This window comes from Mixophyes fleayi, chromosome 8, assembly GCF_038048845.1.
Source record: "Mixophyes fleayi isolate aMixFle1 chromosome 8, aMixFle1.hap1, whole genome shotgun sequence".
Lineage (NCBI taxonomy): Eukaryota > Metazoa > Chordata > Amphibia > Anura > Limnodynastidae > Mixophyes > Mixophyes fleayi.
The window spans coordinates 87,543,865-87,564,591 of NC_134409.1; the positions used below are offsets into that span (position 1 = coordinate 87,543,865).

At 37.3% G+C, this 20,727-nt stretch overlaps 1 protein-coding gene across 12 annotated transcripts in view; it reads left to right on the top strand.

Annotated features, from left to right (window-relative positions):
• Positions 1 to 20,727, top strand: part of DMC1 (DNA meiotic recombinase 1) — a 326,134-nt gene that overhangs the window by 56,475 nt on the left and 248,932 nt on the right. For 11 of the 12 annotated variants that reach the window (XM_075182845.1, XM_075182850.1, XM_075182852.1 and 8 more), the window contains one exon: positions 8,415 to 8,561. The exons of the other annotated variant lie outside the window; for it this stretch is intronic. In XM_075182845.1, the coding sequence (XP_075038946.1) occupies positions 8,415 to 8,561 (147 nt within the window). The remainder of the gene's footprint in view (positions 1 to 8,414; positions 8,562 to 20,727) is intronic. 12 annotated transcript variants of the gene reach the window in all.

Here is a 20,727-nt window from a genome sequence, read left to right on the forward strand (position 1 = left end):
CATCACATAGTTCTACTTTGAGATTCCCTTTCCTCATCTTTGTTTCATATCCACATGTGATGAACTAGAATGGTTCTTTTATATTCCTTATTTCCCTTTTACAATAGTTATTTTCACAATAGTTTTCTTTATGAAGTAGACATGGTTCTGTAGCTTAAGTCATAGGTGTTCCAATGACACAACTAGGGTTCTAGTCGTTGATTGGGTCAGTAAATTTTTTTACCTCTTTTATGTGTTCATCATTAACTTTTTTTTTTCTATTTTCCTCTTATCTTTATTTTTTATATTTAATTTTTATATTATTTTTATTTTCAGTATTGAGTGTGGTTAGCATGAACTTCATTTGACCCACATTTATAGATGAGGATGGGTTTAGAACCCTGTGTGAAAGACATTTTTCTGGATGGTTAAATCACAAACTTGGGTATCAGAAGGGTTGAATGTATATATGAAATTCCGCTATAAATAAAGATGTTTGATGAACCATATAAATAAAATTTATGCGATATGAATTGATATTTCTCCTGCATAGAGAGTGATATAGTATTATTTGACATTTGGTATATTATGGCCTTTTTCTTCCCTCTGAGTTTGTGAATTTTCACTAAATGGGTTAAATGTAGTTTCTATGTTAATTAAATATACCCAATACTAGAAATATGGTATAATGAGTGGTTCGATTTCCTATAGTTGAACCTTACCCTACTCTTTTACCTGCGTTCTATTAGAATGGTCTTTCCATATCCTTTATGCCCCTTCTCTAGTAGGTAATTCTATGAATGAGCGGTGGCTCAACACAATGATATACAGATGTTTAAATGAGACAGATAGGTTTCAAACCCTTAACGGTATTAAACGATTATATTTTTTCACTTCTTTGTTTCCCACTTTTTTCTTTTGATTAATACAAATCCAGAGAATATACTTGTTATGATCATATTTGGGTAAATAAAGAGTTTTTCTATATCTTTGAGAGGAGAAAAATATCCTGCATGTATCCCTTGAATTAATTGAGACAGGTACTTCCAATTGTGTATCTAAGTGATGCCATGCTTCTCTTCAGCCTTACATTTTTCTTTTTTTCTTTCTTTTTCCTTTTATTGTGTATTATGATATATTGTATCTTTATAAGTTTTATTTATTGGTATAATTTATTCATTTTTGTATTTTAAGAAAATATGGATTAAATTGCCAGAGTGGCACTAAAGATTTCAGATGTTTTTAATTAGCACTGATATTCACACCAATTACAATGGAATAATAGTAAAAACAGACACTAAACAGAGACAATGAATCATCTTTGAGAAGGTCAGCCCAGAGCAGATAAAACGCATCATATGTTAGCTGGATGATTGTTATTGTACGTCTTAAAAAATTAGATCTTTGAGCATTTGGATCATATTTTCATTTGGAAATCACAACTTTCTCTAAGTAGGCTAATTAGCCTGTCTCTACTCGTTCAAGCTAAACTCACCTGATTGAGACTACAAAGATTCCTGGGGCGCGCACCACATATGTATGTTATTTTGCATCCTGCAGAGAAGAACTATATTCGGGTGCGCACATCAGCACTAACCATACGTGTTACTTCTTTGGTTAGACCGTTCTTAATTTTTCTACTACCATCTGCTATTTGATCCTATATTCACAGCTGTTATTCCTGGTAGATCTGAAACGCATATCTATTACTATTTACAAAGTGTACTGGCCATACACTTTGTTTTTCTTTTTTTCGTGTCAGTCTTTACATTGAAGATTTAATGGATAGACATTTACAATTTGAACTGAGCTAGATTCTGCTTGGATCAGACATGCATACTATCTTCCACATATAGATCCCCATATGGGGTCAGCGTTTTATATATTAATATGTATATATTTATTCTGAGATATTTATTTTTTCCTAGATTTGTTGTATTCATAATTTATGATAATTTTGCTAAAATAATTGATTATCTTAATATTTGGTTAAAATAAAAATTTTATTTTTATCGAAGACGTGACCCGTCATCTATCTTTCTTATATTTTTTATTTATATTTAATAATAATATTGGCTTGTTCCCCTGGTGCACCTTACTTTGTATCTGTTTAGTTCTACTGAAGCTCTCTGGGTAAAGTTACCGCTATATCTTGGAAGTTGTTGACTTAACTGAAAAAAGGGAGAGGGGAGTACGAAGGGATGGATAAAGTTGAATGTTCTGCTAGAGCAATTGCAGATTGACAAGGTTGGGAGCCCTAGAAGTCCATGGTTGTAAATGAAGATAAACCAATAAAAAATTAGTGCTTTTGTAAATCACATAGACATTCTCTGTAGAGTCTTTCTCCAAGTTCCTTTGTCATTTAAGTGGCCATGACCCTATCCTGTGGGGCCTGCTCCATAGACACAGACACCTTCCTGGATTATGGACCACATGCCGACAATCACTGAATGCGGCAAATGTATGTGCCATTACCCAAAGAGAGAAGACTGAATCCAGAACAGAAGGGCTGCCCAAGGAATACCAAGGGTTCAATTGGGCCTTTGACAAAAAACAGACAGAGGCACTACCACCCCAAAAAGAATGGGACAGCCCAATTGTACTGCTGTCTACCACCATGCCACCAAGAGGCAGGAAATACCCACTGTCTGAGCTTGAAAGAAAGGTTATGACAACCTACATACATGAGAACATTGAGCAAGTATTCAAAATGAAGTCCAGGTCCCTGGCCGGTGCAAGGTTCTTTTTTTGTGGCAAAGAAGGACAGTTCCAAAAGTTATCAGAGGTTTAACAAAATCACTTTCAATAATTGCTACCATCACCCACTTATGTTAGACCTCTTCGTGAGACCTCATCAGGACACGTTCTTCACCAAGGTGGACCTACAAGATGCCTACAACCTTATCTGTGTCTGGGAAGGGAATGAAATGAAGGTCTTCATCACAAATGATGGCCACTACAAATACTGTGTTAAAATTTATAACAGAAAAAAACTGTCAGCACTCAATGATCAATAAAGCTGCCGAATATCTTAGATGAAACAGGATACACCAACCTATCAAATGTAATAATAATATCCAAATAGACAGCGCTATACTGTACCCAACGGACCAACAAAGCAAAAAATAATCTAATACAAATAAGATAAATAAAACAAAAAAATGTCCAAAACCATCTGTGTTCAATTTCTTATAGATAATTCCTTCAATGTCAGATATATAATGATTATTCATCCATATGACAGAAATAATGATGACAATTTCCACCCGACCTTCCTCTCAATGAAATTGTTAGAAATGAATTCTTACCGGAAGATGTGGATTACTGATCATGTAGCGAGTTCTTTCATCATTCTCCTCTATTGACTCTTCAATTCGATATCACGCTGATTAAATCTCCCTCCGATCATATCCAAATTAGAGATAAAAAAATACACATCTAGCGTGATATTGTTTTAAAAAGAGCGGTTTTAATTCTGTCCCATAGGAAATATATCAATATATAGAATCCAACAATAAATAGTGAATCTCTTGGGCAAAGAGTATATGAAAATACTATTACCTTAAAGCCAGTTAAAAACGCACATAATGCAATGCACTGACACTTTATAAAATCGGCAAGTAGTAGAGATTCCAAAAATCAGTCTGTACTTCAACACGTTTCAACCGTTAATACGGTCTTTATCAAGAAGGTCAGACTGATCTATCGATAGTAAACATATCTATACCGGAAGTATCCAATCGGATTTTCGATAGGAGCAAGTGACAACACAGGTGGTATTAGACCAAAAAAATACATCTAATAAAATACAAATTCGCAGGACATCACATAACATATATAATAAAAGGAATATTAAAATTCACAGTAATTCCAAAGATCACTTTTCATACAAGTGGCGAAACCGGATATGACGCTGGTTCAACATTCTCAGTTGCTAGGACACCAAAAATGCCCGATAGTAATAAGTAGAATGATAAATATATAATCTAAGCAAGACATAATGTTCACTTTAAACCACTAAGTTATTAAATATGCGTCATAACTCCGGACATCACATATCACCAATACCGCTAATCAAAAGAACCGGATTTGACGTATCGCAAATCCTCCGATGTTGCTAGGATACCAAAAAGGTCTGAATAATATATTCTCAAACAACATTTCATTAATGCATGAAACAAAATATACATAAACATATATAAAAACAAATAGAGACATATACCCTTACTATGTACATATCTAGCAGGTGAGTATATAGAATATGGAAATGGGGGTTTTAAAGAAAACATTTTAACTCAAAATCTTTATTTAAACCCATTGGAATTAGACAATCTAGGGTATGAATCCATCTCATTTCCATTTGTGATAGTTTCTTATCAATATTTCTATACTTCCATGTTGGCTTAATGGAATCTATACCCAGAAAATTGACCATATCTTTTCCATTACATAAATGATGTGATTTAAAGTGGGCTGATACTGAATGTGTTTCCAGTCCTCTTTTAATGTTCCCTAAATGTTCACTTATTCTTTTCTTTAACATTCTGGTGGTTTTGCCTACATAGTAAAGCCCACATTTGCATTCTAACAGGTAGACAACATTCATGGAATCTTTCTGACCATTAACTACAAACTCTGTGATCCTATTTTTGGTATTATTTTTGGCAGTGGTTTTACAAGCCGGGCATATACCACACCTGAAAAAACCTTTATTTTTATTAACATTAAATTGTTGTTCTGGAAGAACGCCCCGTACTAAACGATCTTTCAGATTTGATGATCTCTTATAAACAAAGTTAGGTTTCTCCGGCAGGATCTCAGCCAGAATATGATCCTTCAATAAAACACCCCAATGTTTATTAATCACTTTCTCAATTTGTTTGTGGTTACAATTAAACTTGGTAATAAATGAAACATCATTCCGTTTATTTGATATTTTTTTCTTATTCTCTGAATGTATCAGTTCCTCCCTTAATATTTTAGATACTTTTTCTTGGGTATTATCCAAAAATTTCATATCATAACCTCTAACTGAGAAATTCTGTTTCATATTTTCTGATTGTTCTAAAAATACTTCTTGGTCAGTACAATTCCTTCAGTCTTAAAAATTGACTGTATGGTATGCTATCCAGCCATTTATTATGATTTTGGCTATCTCTAAAAATGTAAGAATTAATATCAGTGGACTTTCTGAAACATTTAGTATGAATATTATTACAATGTATATAAATTTCCAAATCCAAAAAATGGACTGAAGAGGTGCTAATTTCAAAGGTATACTTAATGTTCCAATCATTTTCATTTAGTTGGGAACAGAAAAGATTTAGGGAGTCTAGATCTCCCTTCCACACAAATAGAACATCGTCTATATATCTCTGCCATGATACCAGGTTTACCCCCAAGGTAATATGGTGATGTTCCCAATAGGCCATAAATAAATTGGCATAACTTGGGGCAGACCTGGTACCCATGGCAGTTCCCTTTCTTTGAAGATAGTAATTTCCCAAAAAATAGAAATAGTTGTTCTTTAATATGGGAAATCCCTTCTAATATAAAGGTCTTAAGATTCTCTGAATAATCAGATTTGTTAAGAAAGAATCTAATGGCCTCCAATCCCCTATCATGCTCTATAATCATGTATAGTGATGTAATATCTGTAGTGACCATACACCATCCTTCCTGCCAAACTATAGTGTCCAAAAATTTTAAGACATCCTTCGTATCTTTAAGAAATGCTGGGGTTGTTCTTACTAAAGGTTGTAAAAAGAAATCAATTACAGCCTAAAGATTGGATGTAATACTATTCACCCCGGAAATAATAGGTCTTCCTGGAGGTTTAGACTCGTGTTTATGAATTTTCGGTAATATATAGATGTAAGGGGTAGTGGGATCTTATACTTCCAAAAATTTTAATTGATCATTAGTTAATGTATTATCTGAAAATTTGTTAATGAATTTCTGAAAATCATCTTTAATTCTGAAAGTTGGATCATTCTTTAATTTGATATAGGTATCCTCATCGTTTAACTGTCTAAAAATCTCTTATATAATATTGATAATCCATAATCACCAAGCCTCCGCCTTTATCGGCGGGTTTAATTACGATATTAGAATCTTTCTGTAAATCCCTTAAGGATTTTCTTTCTTTAATGGTGATATTATGAGGGACATATCTGGTTTTGTTCTTATTTTTAATTTTCATTAGATCATCCAGAACCAGCTTCCCAAATGTCTCCATGTATGGACCCTTAACATGGGTGGGATAGAAATGGGATTTCTTTTTATGAATCTGTTGTTCTATAGAATCCTCTGGTTTCCCTAGGGAATTTGGGTTATCTTTTTCTTTGCTTTTGAAAAACTTTTTTAGACAGAGCTTCCTCATAAACTTCTGAGTATCTATAAATATTTCAAAATTATCAACCAAGGAGGTAGAGGAGAATTTCAAACCCTTTTTGAGTATAGAGATTTCACTTTCAGTCAGTATCTTAGAACTAAGGTTAAAAATCTCTATTTGTTCATTTTCCAATGATTCATTCGGACTATCAATCATAAGATTTTTTATCCTTTGTTTATTCTCCTTAGTTTTAGTTCTTAATTTCAACTTTCTTTTTATTTTATCTCCACCTTTTTTTTCCCCTCCTAGTTTTATGAAATTTATTTGACTTATTCTTATATGGTAATTTATCAGAATCTAATGAGATTCCAGATATTTTTAATATATCATGTTCTTCCTTCTCTTCCAATGGGGTATGTATTTCTTGTTCCTCCTTGCCGGGAGAAAAGGGGGGATCTCCTCTGCATCTCTCAATATATCAAATCTATTCTTCCCATGGAAAGGGTAATACTCCCTATCATGGAAGGAAGAAACAGACGGAGTTCTTTTAGTCTGATGGTAACGCTCTCCATGAGACGAGGTGGAGGCATATTCATCTCTTCGTTCTCATTTAGAATACGGAGGTAGATGAATACTTTTAGATTTGATATTATATTTTGAAGGAAAAGCATCATATTCCTTATTTATAGAATTCCAATTCGTTTTTTCCTTATTTTTGGTATGGTGTTTTTTCGGAGAGAGTGAAGGGTTATCAATCTAACCCCTATCTCTTAAGAACTTTTTTTTCTTTTTAATTATTAAATTCTTAGTGTTTCTTTTTAATTTATCATCCAAATCTCTAATATTGTCTTGTACATCGTCTAAATCTTTGAAAGGATTAACCAGACTTTGTAAGCAAAAAAATCTCTTCATCCAACTTCCTAAGATCAGCTCTCCTCTCTTCTAAAATAAGCTCTATTAGTGAGAAGGAGCATTGTTGAAGAATAAGAGACCATTTTTTCTTAAATTCAGAGGATGATGTATCAAATGAAGGTAATTTGTTAATCTGAAGTCCCTTAGGGATAATTTGGCTGGCCATATAGTGTTCTAATGTTACTATTTCCCACCAGAGTTTATTTTCTTTGATAAGAACTTTCTCAAGTTTCAAAAAAACTGACTCAATATCCTCATCCATTAACTCTACCAAAGTTTCTTCGTTATTAAAAATTCCAGAAATATAATCTTTTCTCAAGGTATGATGGGAAAACATGGTGCAGCTAACAGTAATTAATAGTGTATAATGATCTAATAATATATAACAGAAAAAAACTGTCAGCGCTCAATGATCAATAAAGCTGCCGAATATCTTAGATGAAACAGGATACACCAACCTATCAAATGTAATATGTAATAATAATATCTAGATAGACAGCGCTATACTGTACCCAACGGACCAACAAAGCAGAAATTAATCTAATACAAATAAGATAAATAAAACAAAAAAATGTCCAAAACCATCTGTGTTCAATTTCTTATAGATAATTCCTTCAATGTCAGATATATAATGATTATTCATCCATATGACAGAAATAATGATGACAATTTCCACCCGACCTTCCTCAATAAAATTGTAAGAAATGAATTCTTAACGGAAGATGTGGATTACTGATCATGTAGCGAGTTCTTTTATCATTCTCCTCTATTGACTCTTCAATTCGACCTTCTTGATAACGACCGTATTAACGGTTGAAACGCGTTGAAGTACAGACTGATTTTTGGAATCTACTACTTGCCGATTTTATAAAGTGTCAGTGCATTGTATTATGTGCGTTTTTAACTGGCTTTAAGGTAGTATTTTCATATACTCTTTGCCCAAGAGATTCACTATTTATTGTTGGATTCTATATATTGATATATGTCCTATGGGACAGAATTAAAACCGCTCCTTTTAAAACAATATCACCCTACATGTGTATTTTTTCTATCTCTAATTTGGATATGATCGGAGGGAGATTTAATCAGCGTGATATCGAAAGGGAAAAAAGTGAATGTGCGTAGCAAAATTTTTAGAATGGAGATTTAAAGAGCAAACTCATGTAAACAGTTTTTTTTTATTCTACAGAATGTAGTAGACATTAAAAAGCTAAAGTCTGCGGGGATATGCACAGTGAAAGGCGTTCAGATGACCACCAAAAAGACCATGTGTAGCGTTAAAGGACTATCCGAAGCTAAAGTGGATAAAATAAAAGAGGCTGCAAACAAGTTAATAGTGAGTTATATATTGTTACATATAATTCAAAACTCCTAAATGTTTTCTAGGCTTGTATTATACAGAACTATAACTTGTTTATATTGCAGGGAAAAACCACACTAAATAGGTAGATTGGAATAAGCCATTTGTTGTGTTACTGGAATGCCTCCGTAGATGTGTCAGCTTATCCCTTGATTCTTAGTTAAATATCTCATATTTCATATTTGCATCTTTTGGCAATTTTGAATGTTACTAAACCATAGAAATACCCCGACCCACCCAAATTCTCTTATAAGAAGATGCTAAATTTTGCACCCTTGTAGTCACTTCTTTATGACATACACTTACTAGAAATACAGGAACATTTGGGCAAAAATTGTCACATACTGTCATAAACCGGAAATGGCTTATTTTGCACTTAATGTATATTTATTTATGGACATTATATAGGAAAAAATATATAATTTTCAATAACTATTTCCATATTTCTCCATGCAATTAATACACCCTCAGAAAATTACTAATCAGCTAGGATTCATGCAATTTTACTTAAGGTATGGCTCAAATATATGTGTTTTAATTGCAAAAGGTTGTTGGTGTGCCACAGCTGCACAAGGATGCACAACTTGCTAGGGTTATGTGATCCAGTGTCAGTGGGGCAGGATCCAAATGAAAGAATTTTCTACCACATTACTATCATTGAGAGACAAGCGTTAGCAATGACTACTTGTGGTTGCACACTACTCCAATGTTGATTTGATTTTTGTAAATCATGTGAGTGAGAAAACATTACAAAATAACATTAAATTAGTATACATTTTTAACTGAAGTTAAATACCTATTATGCAATATTTATGCGCCAACAACTTATCATAAATCTTTTTATTTAAAGATTATTAATAAATTATATACCCATGTAGACTCCCAAATAATCTTGGGAGGAGACTTTAATATTGTGTCCTCAAGTATACTGGATAGTCAGAGTACAGCACAGAGACAACCACATAGATATAAGAATGGAGTTATATATATGGAACGGCAAATGCAACTTACAGATATATGGCATTTACACCACCCAGCCGATCTAGATTATACATACCATTCTCCAATATATGACACCCTCTCTAGGATAGACTACTTTCTGCTTTCAAAGTCATTGACTAATCACGTCATTACCACAGAAATAGAACCTATCAGTTTATCTGATCATGCCCGCATTTGGTTTGCACTAGAAATTAACTCATATGTAGGTACCTATAAGCAGTGGTTTTTTCCTACAGGTTTGGCGTCTTCCAAGCAATTAAAAAATATGCTAGATGCGGCTTAGGCTATTTATGTGCAGAATAATGTGGACCACACTTTAGACCCTGTACTTTTTTGGCAGACAGCTAAGGCGGGTCTAAGAGGAGACATTATATCATATGCTATAAAAGTAAAGAAGGACCAAACTGAAGTGTATTTGACTTCTCAGAGGGAACTTAAAACAGCATTTAAGAAGCTGAAGCGTGCTCCCACTGGTAAACATAAGGCATACTATAATGAGAAAAACATACATTTTGATAATGTGGTAACACAAATGGGAAATAAATATATGAAGAAAGGTAGATACTAATTTTATAAATATGGTAACAAAATTAGTAGATTACACCCTGATCACTTCTCTGAGAGATGCTACGGACGATCTAAAATATTCCTGTGAAGATATTCTAAAGACTCTTAAATCCTTTTATGAAGAACTCTATTGTCCAGAAAAGCCTAATTTAGAGAACAAAACTAATTTCTGGTCCCAGCTACATTTGCCTCAGCTCAACAGATATCTAGTTTAATTACTCCAATTTCGGAAGAGGAGGTAATTGTTGCTGGGAACCATTTAAAGTCTAATAAGTCACCAGATCCAGATGGTCTGTCTGGAGATTTTTATAAGATTCTTCTCCCTCGAATCTCTAAAATGTTACAAATGTTTTTCAATTCCATTATAACTGATAAGTGTCTACCCCCCAATTTTAATACCGTGATTATAAAAGTATTACCTAAGTCTGGTAGGGACGTGGAATTACCTGGCTCCTAAAGACCAATATCACTTAAACACGGATTACAAACTTAACAAATATTCTCACTGAACGTTTGAATGGTATATTACCTAACATTATTCATAAAGACCAAACAGGGCTTATTTGGGGGAGAAACTCTGTTTCTAATATTAGGAAGGTAATAACCGTACTCCAGTCGAAATTAGATGCCGAGAATGCTTTTGATATGGTGAGCTGGGATAATCTTTACGAAACCCTTTCCAGGTATGGCTTCCCCATGCAGTTTATTGAAATTATACAAACAATATATACAAACCTGTTAACCCACATTATTGTCAATGGGCATTTATCGTTACCCTTTTCCATCCGTTGTTATTATTTGCTCTGGTATTGGAGCCCTTGGCAGTGGCACTTCAACAGAATCACCAATTTTCCGGTATTAGAGTATGGAAAGAAGAGGTGAAACACTCCCAGTTTGAGGATATATTGCTTTTCGGATCAGAGCCATCTACCTCTATTCCGCTGATACTTGACACAATAGCGAGTTTTAACTCATTCACAGGATATAAAAAGAATCTTCAAAAATCTGAAATACTTTTCTTAGGAAATCCCCATAATAAGAAACCAGTACCGCCAGGTCTTGGAACTTTCCGAATAGTGCAACCTGCACTTAAATATTTAGGCCTCCAAATAACCTCATCTCCACAGCACCTTTACCAACATAATTTCACACCTATTATTGGTAAGATACAGGTACAGTTGAACAAATGTAAGCATCTTAGATTATCTTTGATGGGAAGATTGGCAATTATCTAGAGCATAATCTTTCCTAAGCTACCATGCAAATGTTACCCATCGCCATTAGTAAGAATGACACTTCTAAATGTATGGCCCTTTTCACCAAATTTAAATGGCAGCAGAAAAAAATAAAATAGTGAGACATAGACTATCACTGTCTAAGCAAAATGGAGGAGTAGGCTTCATGGACATCTTGGTCTTTAAGAGGACAGCAATGTTTCGCTATTGTGTCTTGAACATTTTACGAATAGTGTTTTAGAAGAAGAGAGTTTTTAATCCATATGCTCTAGCTGCACTTATCTTTATGTCCAAAAATGATGTGCCATACAGCATCTTACAAACTATCTTGTTTAAAGATACTTATGCTCAGAGCCGTAACTAGACATTTTAGTGCCCTGGGTGAAACAGAACACTGTTGCCCTCCCTTCCCAATAATGTAGCTTTATGGGAGTAGATGCTGCCTCTTAGTGGTTAAGCATCACCAGTGTCTTCTGCCTGCTGGTGTCTTATGCTCTGTTGCTGCTGTCACTTCATTAGTGGGGATGGAATATGTAACGGGCGGGCATGTGTTGTGCCCCCACTAGGTGTTGCGCCCTGGGCGGTCGTACTGCCCTCGTTACGGCTCTGCCTATGCTGTGTGGCTAACAATCAGCAATAAACTGAATAACAATCCAAAATTCACTAAATATTTGTTTACCAATATAGGGAAACCCAGAGTTTTGTTCTTCACAATTTAATTTGATGTACTAGGTTTGGATGGAAAAGGGTATATTATCAGTAAAATATGTCTTTGACCCACGAGGAGTAGTTTTCACCTTCCAGCAGCTGCTGGAGACACATGTACTTCCACATACTAACTTTTACTTACATTTACAGTTGGCAGTAAACAAAGGCAATAGCACAAAACCATGAATCTTCAACGACAAACCTTGAGTCTTTATTGGGTTTCTTCCGTATACACAAATTTAGAATTAGATATCTATATTTGGATTTGATCAATACGAACGTATTGATCAAATACGTTCTGTCTGGTCCAGGGCTTGGGAGTCTTGGAAGCGGGATATTCCGAACCTCTGACCTCCTGAGGAAGTGTTGGCTCATACGGCACAATCTATGAAAGCTTTAAGCTCTGCCAGGCTTCAGGAAATCCATATAAAAACAATAAACAGCATATATCTCACATGTCCTGAAGAGGCATATAGTGGAATTTGAAACTGGCTTTTATCCAAAGTGTGGCAACCATGAGACTACTTTGATACACAATCTTTGGACATGTCCGAAGATTGTTACCTTTTGGCACAGACTTGTATCCTTCCTAAATTTTACCTTTAATATACAATTACAATCACTTCCTGAGGCTCTGTTGTTTGCTTCCTTTGACGCCTGGAAAGAGAAACTGCTGAACCTTCAGATTATACCCTTACTAACAGTTATTATTACTTTGGCAAGGAAAGCCATACTGGGTAGATGGATTACACATGTGTCTCCGACTCTTATGGAAGTTAAATCAGAATTATAAGATATTCTGTATCTCCGATTTGGAAAAAGGCAGTAATGGGTTTTATGCTAAGTGGGGTACATGTATTGAAACCTTAGAACCCCAAGTTCAACCCGAATTATGCAAGTCTTTGAGGGAACCAAATGGTCTCTATTGAGACGATTATAATGTTCTTGTGTCTATGAGTAGTATTGCAATCCTGGGTTGTGGTGTGGTCTGAGTTGGTTTGAGCCATTTTGCACTATCTTGAACTAATGTAACATCTAGTCTATGCTCCTCCTTCACCTACCCTCCTTACTCTTAATCTTTTTCTAATACTTCAGTAAACCTATTTTGATGTCATGAAAATTTCAATGTCATGAAAATATGCATTGATATTTGTATCAATGTCTATTGATTAAAGTGTTTGGAATCACGGGATCTTGTTCTTCTCCCAGCTTATTCTATCTTTATTTCTTCCCTTATGTTACCCATTCTTCTCCTTTTCCTCCCCTCCTTTCATATGTTTACCCCCCTCCCCCCCATTCTTTATAAATGTTGAAAATGCATTTGTACAGTTTATCAATGATGTAAATATCAATGTATGTTAATATACTTTGTTACATCTGTACAATAAACAGTTAAAAAAAATTAGTATACATGATGGGCTCAGTGTAGTCCGGGATAAAAATGTATACTAGGATCAATTTTACACTCCGTCTGCTCCTCTAAATAAGCTTGCCACACTGGGCAGCTGTCCTGATATAGTAATATGTATAGCCTTAAAAAGAGCACAATGCTCGATAATAATACAGAATATAAATTTGAGGAACACAGACATATAATATATTTAAATATTATTGAAGCTTAAAAGTGAAAAAAATGGCTAATCCCTCAATGATAAAAATTTACCACAGCACATTATTTTTGAAATAGGTAAAATACATTTTACTCAAAAAGAACCAATATATTCTGATATTTAAAATAACATAAATGAAATGAATATATAGTGACACATAACTTACACAGAATTCCAAAAGATAAATCAAAAAATGGAGATGTGATTATACTCTGAAAAACACAAAGATATGTTTTGTGTATGAATGGCTTCCATGTATCAATAGCAAAGGTATTAGCGTAATTAGAGGAGCATATGCCGTACGATACAAACTATATCAATTTAAAGCCTGAGTCATTAAAGAGAGCAAGGCAAAAAAAAAGGAGTAAATGTGATCCTGGATAAAACATGTTACAATGTGCGGGGTGCAAATTAGTTTATTATTTTGCATGGAAGGAAAATAGTGCATGCTTTTTCATGTAGCACACAAATACTTTGTAGCTTTATTTTTACACTGTTATTTAATGTTGATCTAGGACATGCCCTACCCCAACTATAAATCTGTCCCCGCATTTTAAATTTACCTCCCCCCTCCAATGCAACATGGTTTTGCCAAGGTGCAAAGTTACTCCTTGTTTTTGCTTTGCACTCCTTAATGACTCAGGCCTTAGTTACTATGGCAAACATTCTTAATAAATGATAAAAAAAAAATCCCTCCATAGTGAATTATTTTAATACCAGGTATAAAATGTCTAAAAGGATTTCAGGATTTCAGTAAATCTGGGTACACACTACAGGTTTTTCGTCCAATAATTGGACAAATCAGCCGAAATCCGACTGTTTGATCAGATATCGTGTAGTGTGTATACTTACACAATGATCTAAAGTCACCCCAAAGTGCCGATCATCGTGTCGTTTGGTTGGTCGTACTGTTTCATTTTTGCCGACCAATCACCTTCCAATCCTGCAATGTGTATGAATTCACCCGACTATCGGCCAATAATGTATCTCAGAGTGATAGGTCTCATTCACCTTGTCTGCTTGCTGCTGATCTTGTCATGATCCACAGGCCCTGTCAACTGTCTGTGGCTGTTTTGCTTTAGAGAAGAGACTGATATCGATAGTATGGACTGCTCCCCCCTCTCTCCCCCTGCACATGTAGTCTTAACCCTCTGTGTGCTGGCTGGAACAGATAAGACTAGTGCAGTATGAGGAGATTAGAGCAGCATCCGTTCCTGTGGTTAAGCTTCAGCTGCCAGAGATAAAGCTGTCACACTGAATTTACAGCCAGCTTACAGTTCTGCACTCGGCACAGTGCTGTGTCAAGACAGGCTGCCCAATACAATTGCCGGGCTGAATGCCTTTTATGGACTACCTTGCAGTCGATAATTTTGACAGATGAAGAGCAGAGATCTGATGATAATCGTGTATAGTGTGTACACGTCATTCGGTATGCTGTTCGGGATTTTTTTCATTTATTCTGTCGTTGGTATATCGTTAATCGTTTACTTTTCTGCAGTGTGTACCTAGCTTTAGCTTACGAGCTTTCCAATTTTCCAAATGGCCTCACGTTGCAATTTCCAATTTCTAAATGGCCTCATACAGTGCAATCTAGTCACCTACTTGCTGAGTCTCTATCTCATGGAGACTGCAATACGCTAGACAGAGGCTCAGCAAGTAGGTGACTAGATTGCCCTCTCAGAGGCCTTTGTTTATGCTACAAGACATAGGGGAGGTCTGGACGTCTGAGACAAAAGACAGACGTGCGTCCTGTCCCTTAAGAAAAAGAAAGTGACTATAATGACTGGCTGAAGAACCTCAGAGATACAAGGATTGTATCATTCATGTGCTCATCCACTACAGAAGAGTGGTAAGCTGCCTAACTGCCCACTGGTTAGAGAGTGGCCAAACAATGTGGTAGTCCTCTTATTGGGAACTAAGTGTTTATTGTTTTCTTTAATACAATGTTGTTTTGCTATAAAGCTTGTGATAATTAAAGATCATTATTATTCAAAAAGTCTAAGTTTGCCGGTTGAAGACTCTATTCTGCAACAAAACACTAAACACTGACTTACACAATATGGTGGTGAAGACTTTCATGTACAGGTCTGTGAATATGTTACGTGAAAATTACAGCAACAAGAATATTGGATGATTTTTGCACAGCAGCATAAGGCACAACAAAGGGCTAGCAGATGTCACAGTTAAACACAGGGATGTGGTGACTAACAAATGTTGCTGTGAAGTGTTTAAACAAAAGTTTTCTACATGTGTTTTCTCCACCCACAAATGGGAACAATTGTGTAAAACCACACCCGATGTTTGTTAAGCCACACCCCTATTGATGTCCACGAATCAGGATGTCCCATCAAAACAGGGGCGGGCTGGACCAGGGGGCACCCTGGCCACTCAGTCTAACAGCTGTTCGGGCCGGGCGCATCCCCCCCGTGGATGAAATAATTTGTAAATATTACCGGCGTCAGCGCACAGGCGGCCGCATCACGTGACACACGATGCGGCCTCCTGTGCGCCCCCCTGGCCGAAACCTGCCAGCCCACGCCTGCATCAAAATTGGGACAGTTGGGGGATATGTAGTTGACAAAGAAGGGGTTAAGAGAGAAAATCCAAATGCAGTCCCTTGTGCCTCCTGACTAACCTGGTAATTCAGTCTCCTTGTGCCTACACTGCATCTGCTAAACCTGGCAACCTGAATCTGAGCTTCACCATTTGTTCCTGGTAATCCAGTGTCTCCTGCTTCATCTGTTATACCTGGACATCAGCGTCCCAGCTAACTTGGTTATCCTGACACCTGCATCTGCACTTTCACCATTGACTGCTCCTATTTATTGCCTGTGTGATTCTTGTATATAATAAAGACACTGTTTTCAAGCACAACTAATCTCTGTGGTATTCATACTGGGAACCCTAATAGTACACAATGCACATGCAGATAAAGACTGCTGTTTAAGCCATAATAAAGCAAAACATGCTGCTTTGCATATTGTGTTAAGCCCACATAAAACATGGGCAAGACTTAAAGCTTATTGTTTGTAACAAAACTGAAATATTTTACACAGGTGTGTTAACAACTCAATCTCAGTGTGGTGAGATAGAAAAAAAACAGGACTGACGATTTAAAGGTTAAGAAGCACCTCTGTGCTATGATAATGTATGGCCCCTTTACAGTATACTGCAGTGGTTCCCAAACTTTTTCAGTTCGCGGCACCCTTAGAGTCTCCAAATTTTTTCAAGGCACCCCTCCAAAATAATTACTAAGCAGTCCTGTTTTAGAAGTAGTTGGGTCAAAAAATTGTAATAAGTATTTAGGTCACGACAGAAATACTTATTTAGTTGTATGCAAAAATGCCCCTCTGCATCCAGACACTCTGCCCCCTCTGCATCCAGGCACACTGCCCCCTCTGCATCCAGGCACACTGCCCTCTCTCACGTTGCCCCCTCTGCCCTCTGTCACCTCCTCTGCCCTCTGTCACGCTGTCCCCCTCCTCTGCCCTCTCTCACGCTGTCCCCCTCCTGCCCTCTCTCACGCTGTCCCCCTCCTCTCTCACGCTGTCCCCCTCCTCTGCCCTCTGTCCCCCTTCTCTGCCCCCCTCCTCTGCCATCTGTCCCCCTCTGCTCTTTGTCCCCCTCCTCTGCTCTCTGCCATCTGTCAGCCTCCTCTGCCATCTGTCCTCCTCCTCTGCCATCTGTCCCCCTCCTCTGCTCTCTGCCCTCCTTCTCTGCCATCTGTCCTCCTCTGCCCTGCTGTCACCATCCTCTGCCATCTGTCCCCCTCCTCTGCTCTCTGATCCCATCCTCTGCTCTCTAATCCCATCCTCTGCTCTCTGATCCCATCCTCTGCCCGCTGTCCCCCTCCTCTGCTCTTTGTCCCCCTCCTCTGCTCTCTGCCATCTGTCCCCCTCCTCTGCCATCTGTCCCCCTCCTCTGCCATCTGTCCCCCTCCTCTGCCATCTGTCCCCCTCCTCTGCTCTCTGCCCTCTCCTCTGCCATCTGTCCTCCTCTTCTGCCCCGCTGTCACCATCCTCTGCTCTCTGTCCCCCTCCTCTGCTCTCTGTCCTCCTCCTCTGCCATCTGTCCCCCTCCTCTGCCATCTGTCCTCCTCCTCTGCTCTCTGAACTCCTCTGCCATCTGTCCTCCTCCTCTGCCATCTCTCCTCCTCCTCTGCCATCTGTTCCCCTCCTCTGCTCTCTGATCCCATCCTCTGCTCTCTGATCCCATCCGCTGCCCCCCTCCTCTGCTCACTGTCCTCCTCCTCTGCCATCTGTCCTCCTCCTCTGCTCTTTGTCCCCCTCCTCTGCTCTCTGCCCTCCTCTGCCATCTGTCCCCCTCCTCTGCTCTCTGTCCCCCTCCTCTGACCCGCGCCAGGCGCCAGCCCTAGAAAAAAGAAAGAAAACAGGAACTTACCAATCCGCCGGGCGCCGGGACCCAGCAGCCTCCTCTCCCGCAGCTTGTTACTGATGTCATTCAGTGACAGCTGCGGGAGAGAGGAGTCTGCTGGGGCCCGGCGGATTGGTAAGTTCCTGTTTTCTTTCTTTTTTCTATGTCTGGCCCGCGGAACCTCAGTGACATCGCCGCGGCACCCCTGGGAGCCGAGGCGCACAGTTTGGGAACCGCCGGTATACTGGGTTGCAAAGTGATAAAAGAGGCATTTAAATTATAAAAGGAAATCCAGTCTAAAAGAGTCTTAGTCAGTGCAAAAGTATGTTGCTGGGTCTACCTGCTATGTCACTATGAAAGAGTTTGATTACATGAATCAAGTTATATATGAAAGGATTTTGTGCTATTTGGAGAAAATAACATATGCTCCAAAAATAAATATGTGACTTAAAGTTGAAGTTGAAGAGAAAACAAATGCAGGAACAAACTATTGAAAAGTATCAAAGGAAAAATTGAGAGATTGAAAAACAGACTTTAAAATAGTGTCTGGAGGAAAGAGATTTGGAAAATAAGACTCTTAGGGGGGAATTCAATTCCCCCCAAAGTATCGCAGCACTAAAGATATTACCGTTATTACGGTAATATTAACCCAGCTTTCAGCTCGCAAAAAGCCGGCGTTAGAACTACCACAATAACAGTAATTATGCGCACTATTACCGTATTATTATTACCGTATTAATTGTTACTTTTAACAGTAACGCAGCCAATTGAATTCCCCCCTTAAAGAAAGAGTTCAGTGGAGCCAACAAGAGATAGAGTTGTCACTGTTTATAAGAAACATGGATACAACTGGCAATCAAGGCTAAGCCCCTTAAAGAGAGAGCATAAAAGTAGTCTGATTAGAGCAGAGAGAGCAAGAATTCGTTGTTTTGAATCAAAAACTTAGTAGTAGTTCAGCAAGAAATTTAGAGAATGTATAAAGGAACACCAGAGGAATACAGAGTGCACACGGGGAATTATGCTCCATCAAGCTATGACCTTAAAAGAAAGAGACTCTTTAATTGAAAGACTTATGAAGTGTGAATTAGAAAAAATCTTGTTACTGTAAAGCAGAGAGAATGTCAACAAAATGTTGTAAACTTAACTGAGACTCTCCAAGAGTGCTTTGAAGAAAGCAAGAGATCCCTTAACTTGTTGCAGACTCAGTGAGCTGGTAAAACAGAGAGACCCAGAGAGAACAGTGTTTAAAGAGACCCTGTTAGTGGTGGAAAAGGAAGCTGTTCTTTGTGTTTTCAAGTTTCAGGAAAAATCTCTGCAAGGTAAGAAGTTAAAACAAGTATTCAGTGAGGAGAAAACTATTTCTGCCAAATATGTACAAGAATATGATTGAGCAGAAGCTGAGGCTCGTGATAAGATCAAAGCTCTGCTTTAGCATCCTCCTTGAAAGAGACATTGAAGTATAATGTTGTATTAAAAAGTATCAACAGGTAACTGTTTGAGGAGATAGAGGACTTAGTTAGCTCTAAGGATGAGAAAGTGTGACTATATGAAGCCCAAGTCTAGGATCTCAAATATAATTATACACAAGCTGTTGTGAACCTGTCTACACAGCTGGAGCAAACATAATAGGTAATAGAGAAGGTCAATCAGGCTCTGGAGAGTGAGCATAACGAGCTAGCAAGTAAGGCTATTCCAGGAAATCGAATAAAACCAGAAAAAATGTGCACACGAGAAAGAAAGTTTCACAACCAAATGGCGAAATAAGAAAATAACATGCAGAATTATTTAAAAGGAGCAAAGATTTAAGAAAAAAGAATGAAGCAATGCAATGGTGTTTGGTAATAAAAGAGGATTGGCTGAATGCTGAGAAAGAGTATAGCAGTTGCATGTTGCAGGCTTAAGAAAAAACCCCCTCATCATCACCATGGGAATGTAATGATGAACCGCAGTTAACTGTTCCTCTGAATTCTTGGAAGAACAGTATACCTAAAAGTCAGTTCTTCCGTATGCGAAGAAACTGTTCAGACTTGAAGGATTTCAATAAACATTCTGATAAGTTGTATGAAGCCTTTATAGAACAGGGCTATCCGTAAGAGCTTGTACAAAAAGCATATATGGAAGCTTTAGATACGGCTAGGGAGTGTCTCTTAACTACACGACACAAAAAGATTGATTCGGATAAATCTGTGGTATTTATTACCCAATACAATAGTTATGCAAATGAAATTAGACGTATTATTACCAAAAATTCTGGTTTATTAGAAATTGATGACTGTATAGGTCGTTATGTCAATAAAGGTAGAAATACAGTTTTTAGGAAATCGAAGAACCTTAAAAACTAATTATCTCCAAGTTTTTTCAAGAATAGCTTGGGTGATAAACCACCTCAAATGAATCCATCCCTAGGATGTTGGCTAACGACCAGACCCACTGGCTTCTATAAATGCGGTAAAATTAAGTGTACCACCTGCTTATTTGCCGATCATAAATGTACAAATTTTATCTCTTTCTCAACAGGTGAGAGCTTTGAGATTGAGAAAACTTTGAACTGTTGTTCTTCCTATGTGATTTACTTTATTAACTGCAAGTGTGGGATACAGTATGTGGGACGTACGATCCGTACATTAAATGTGCGATTTTTAGAAC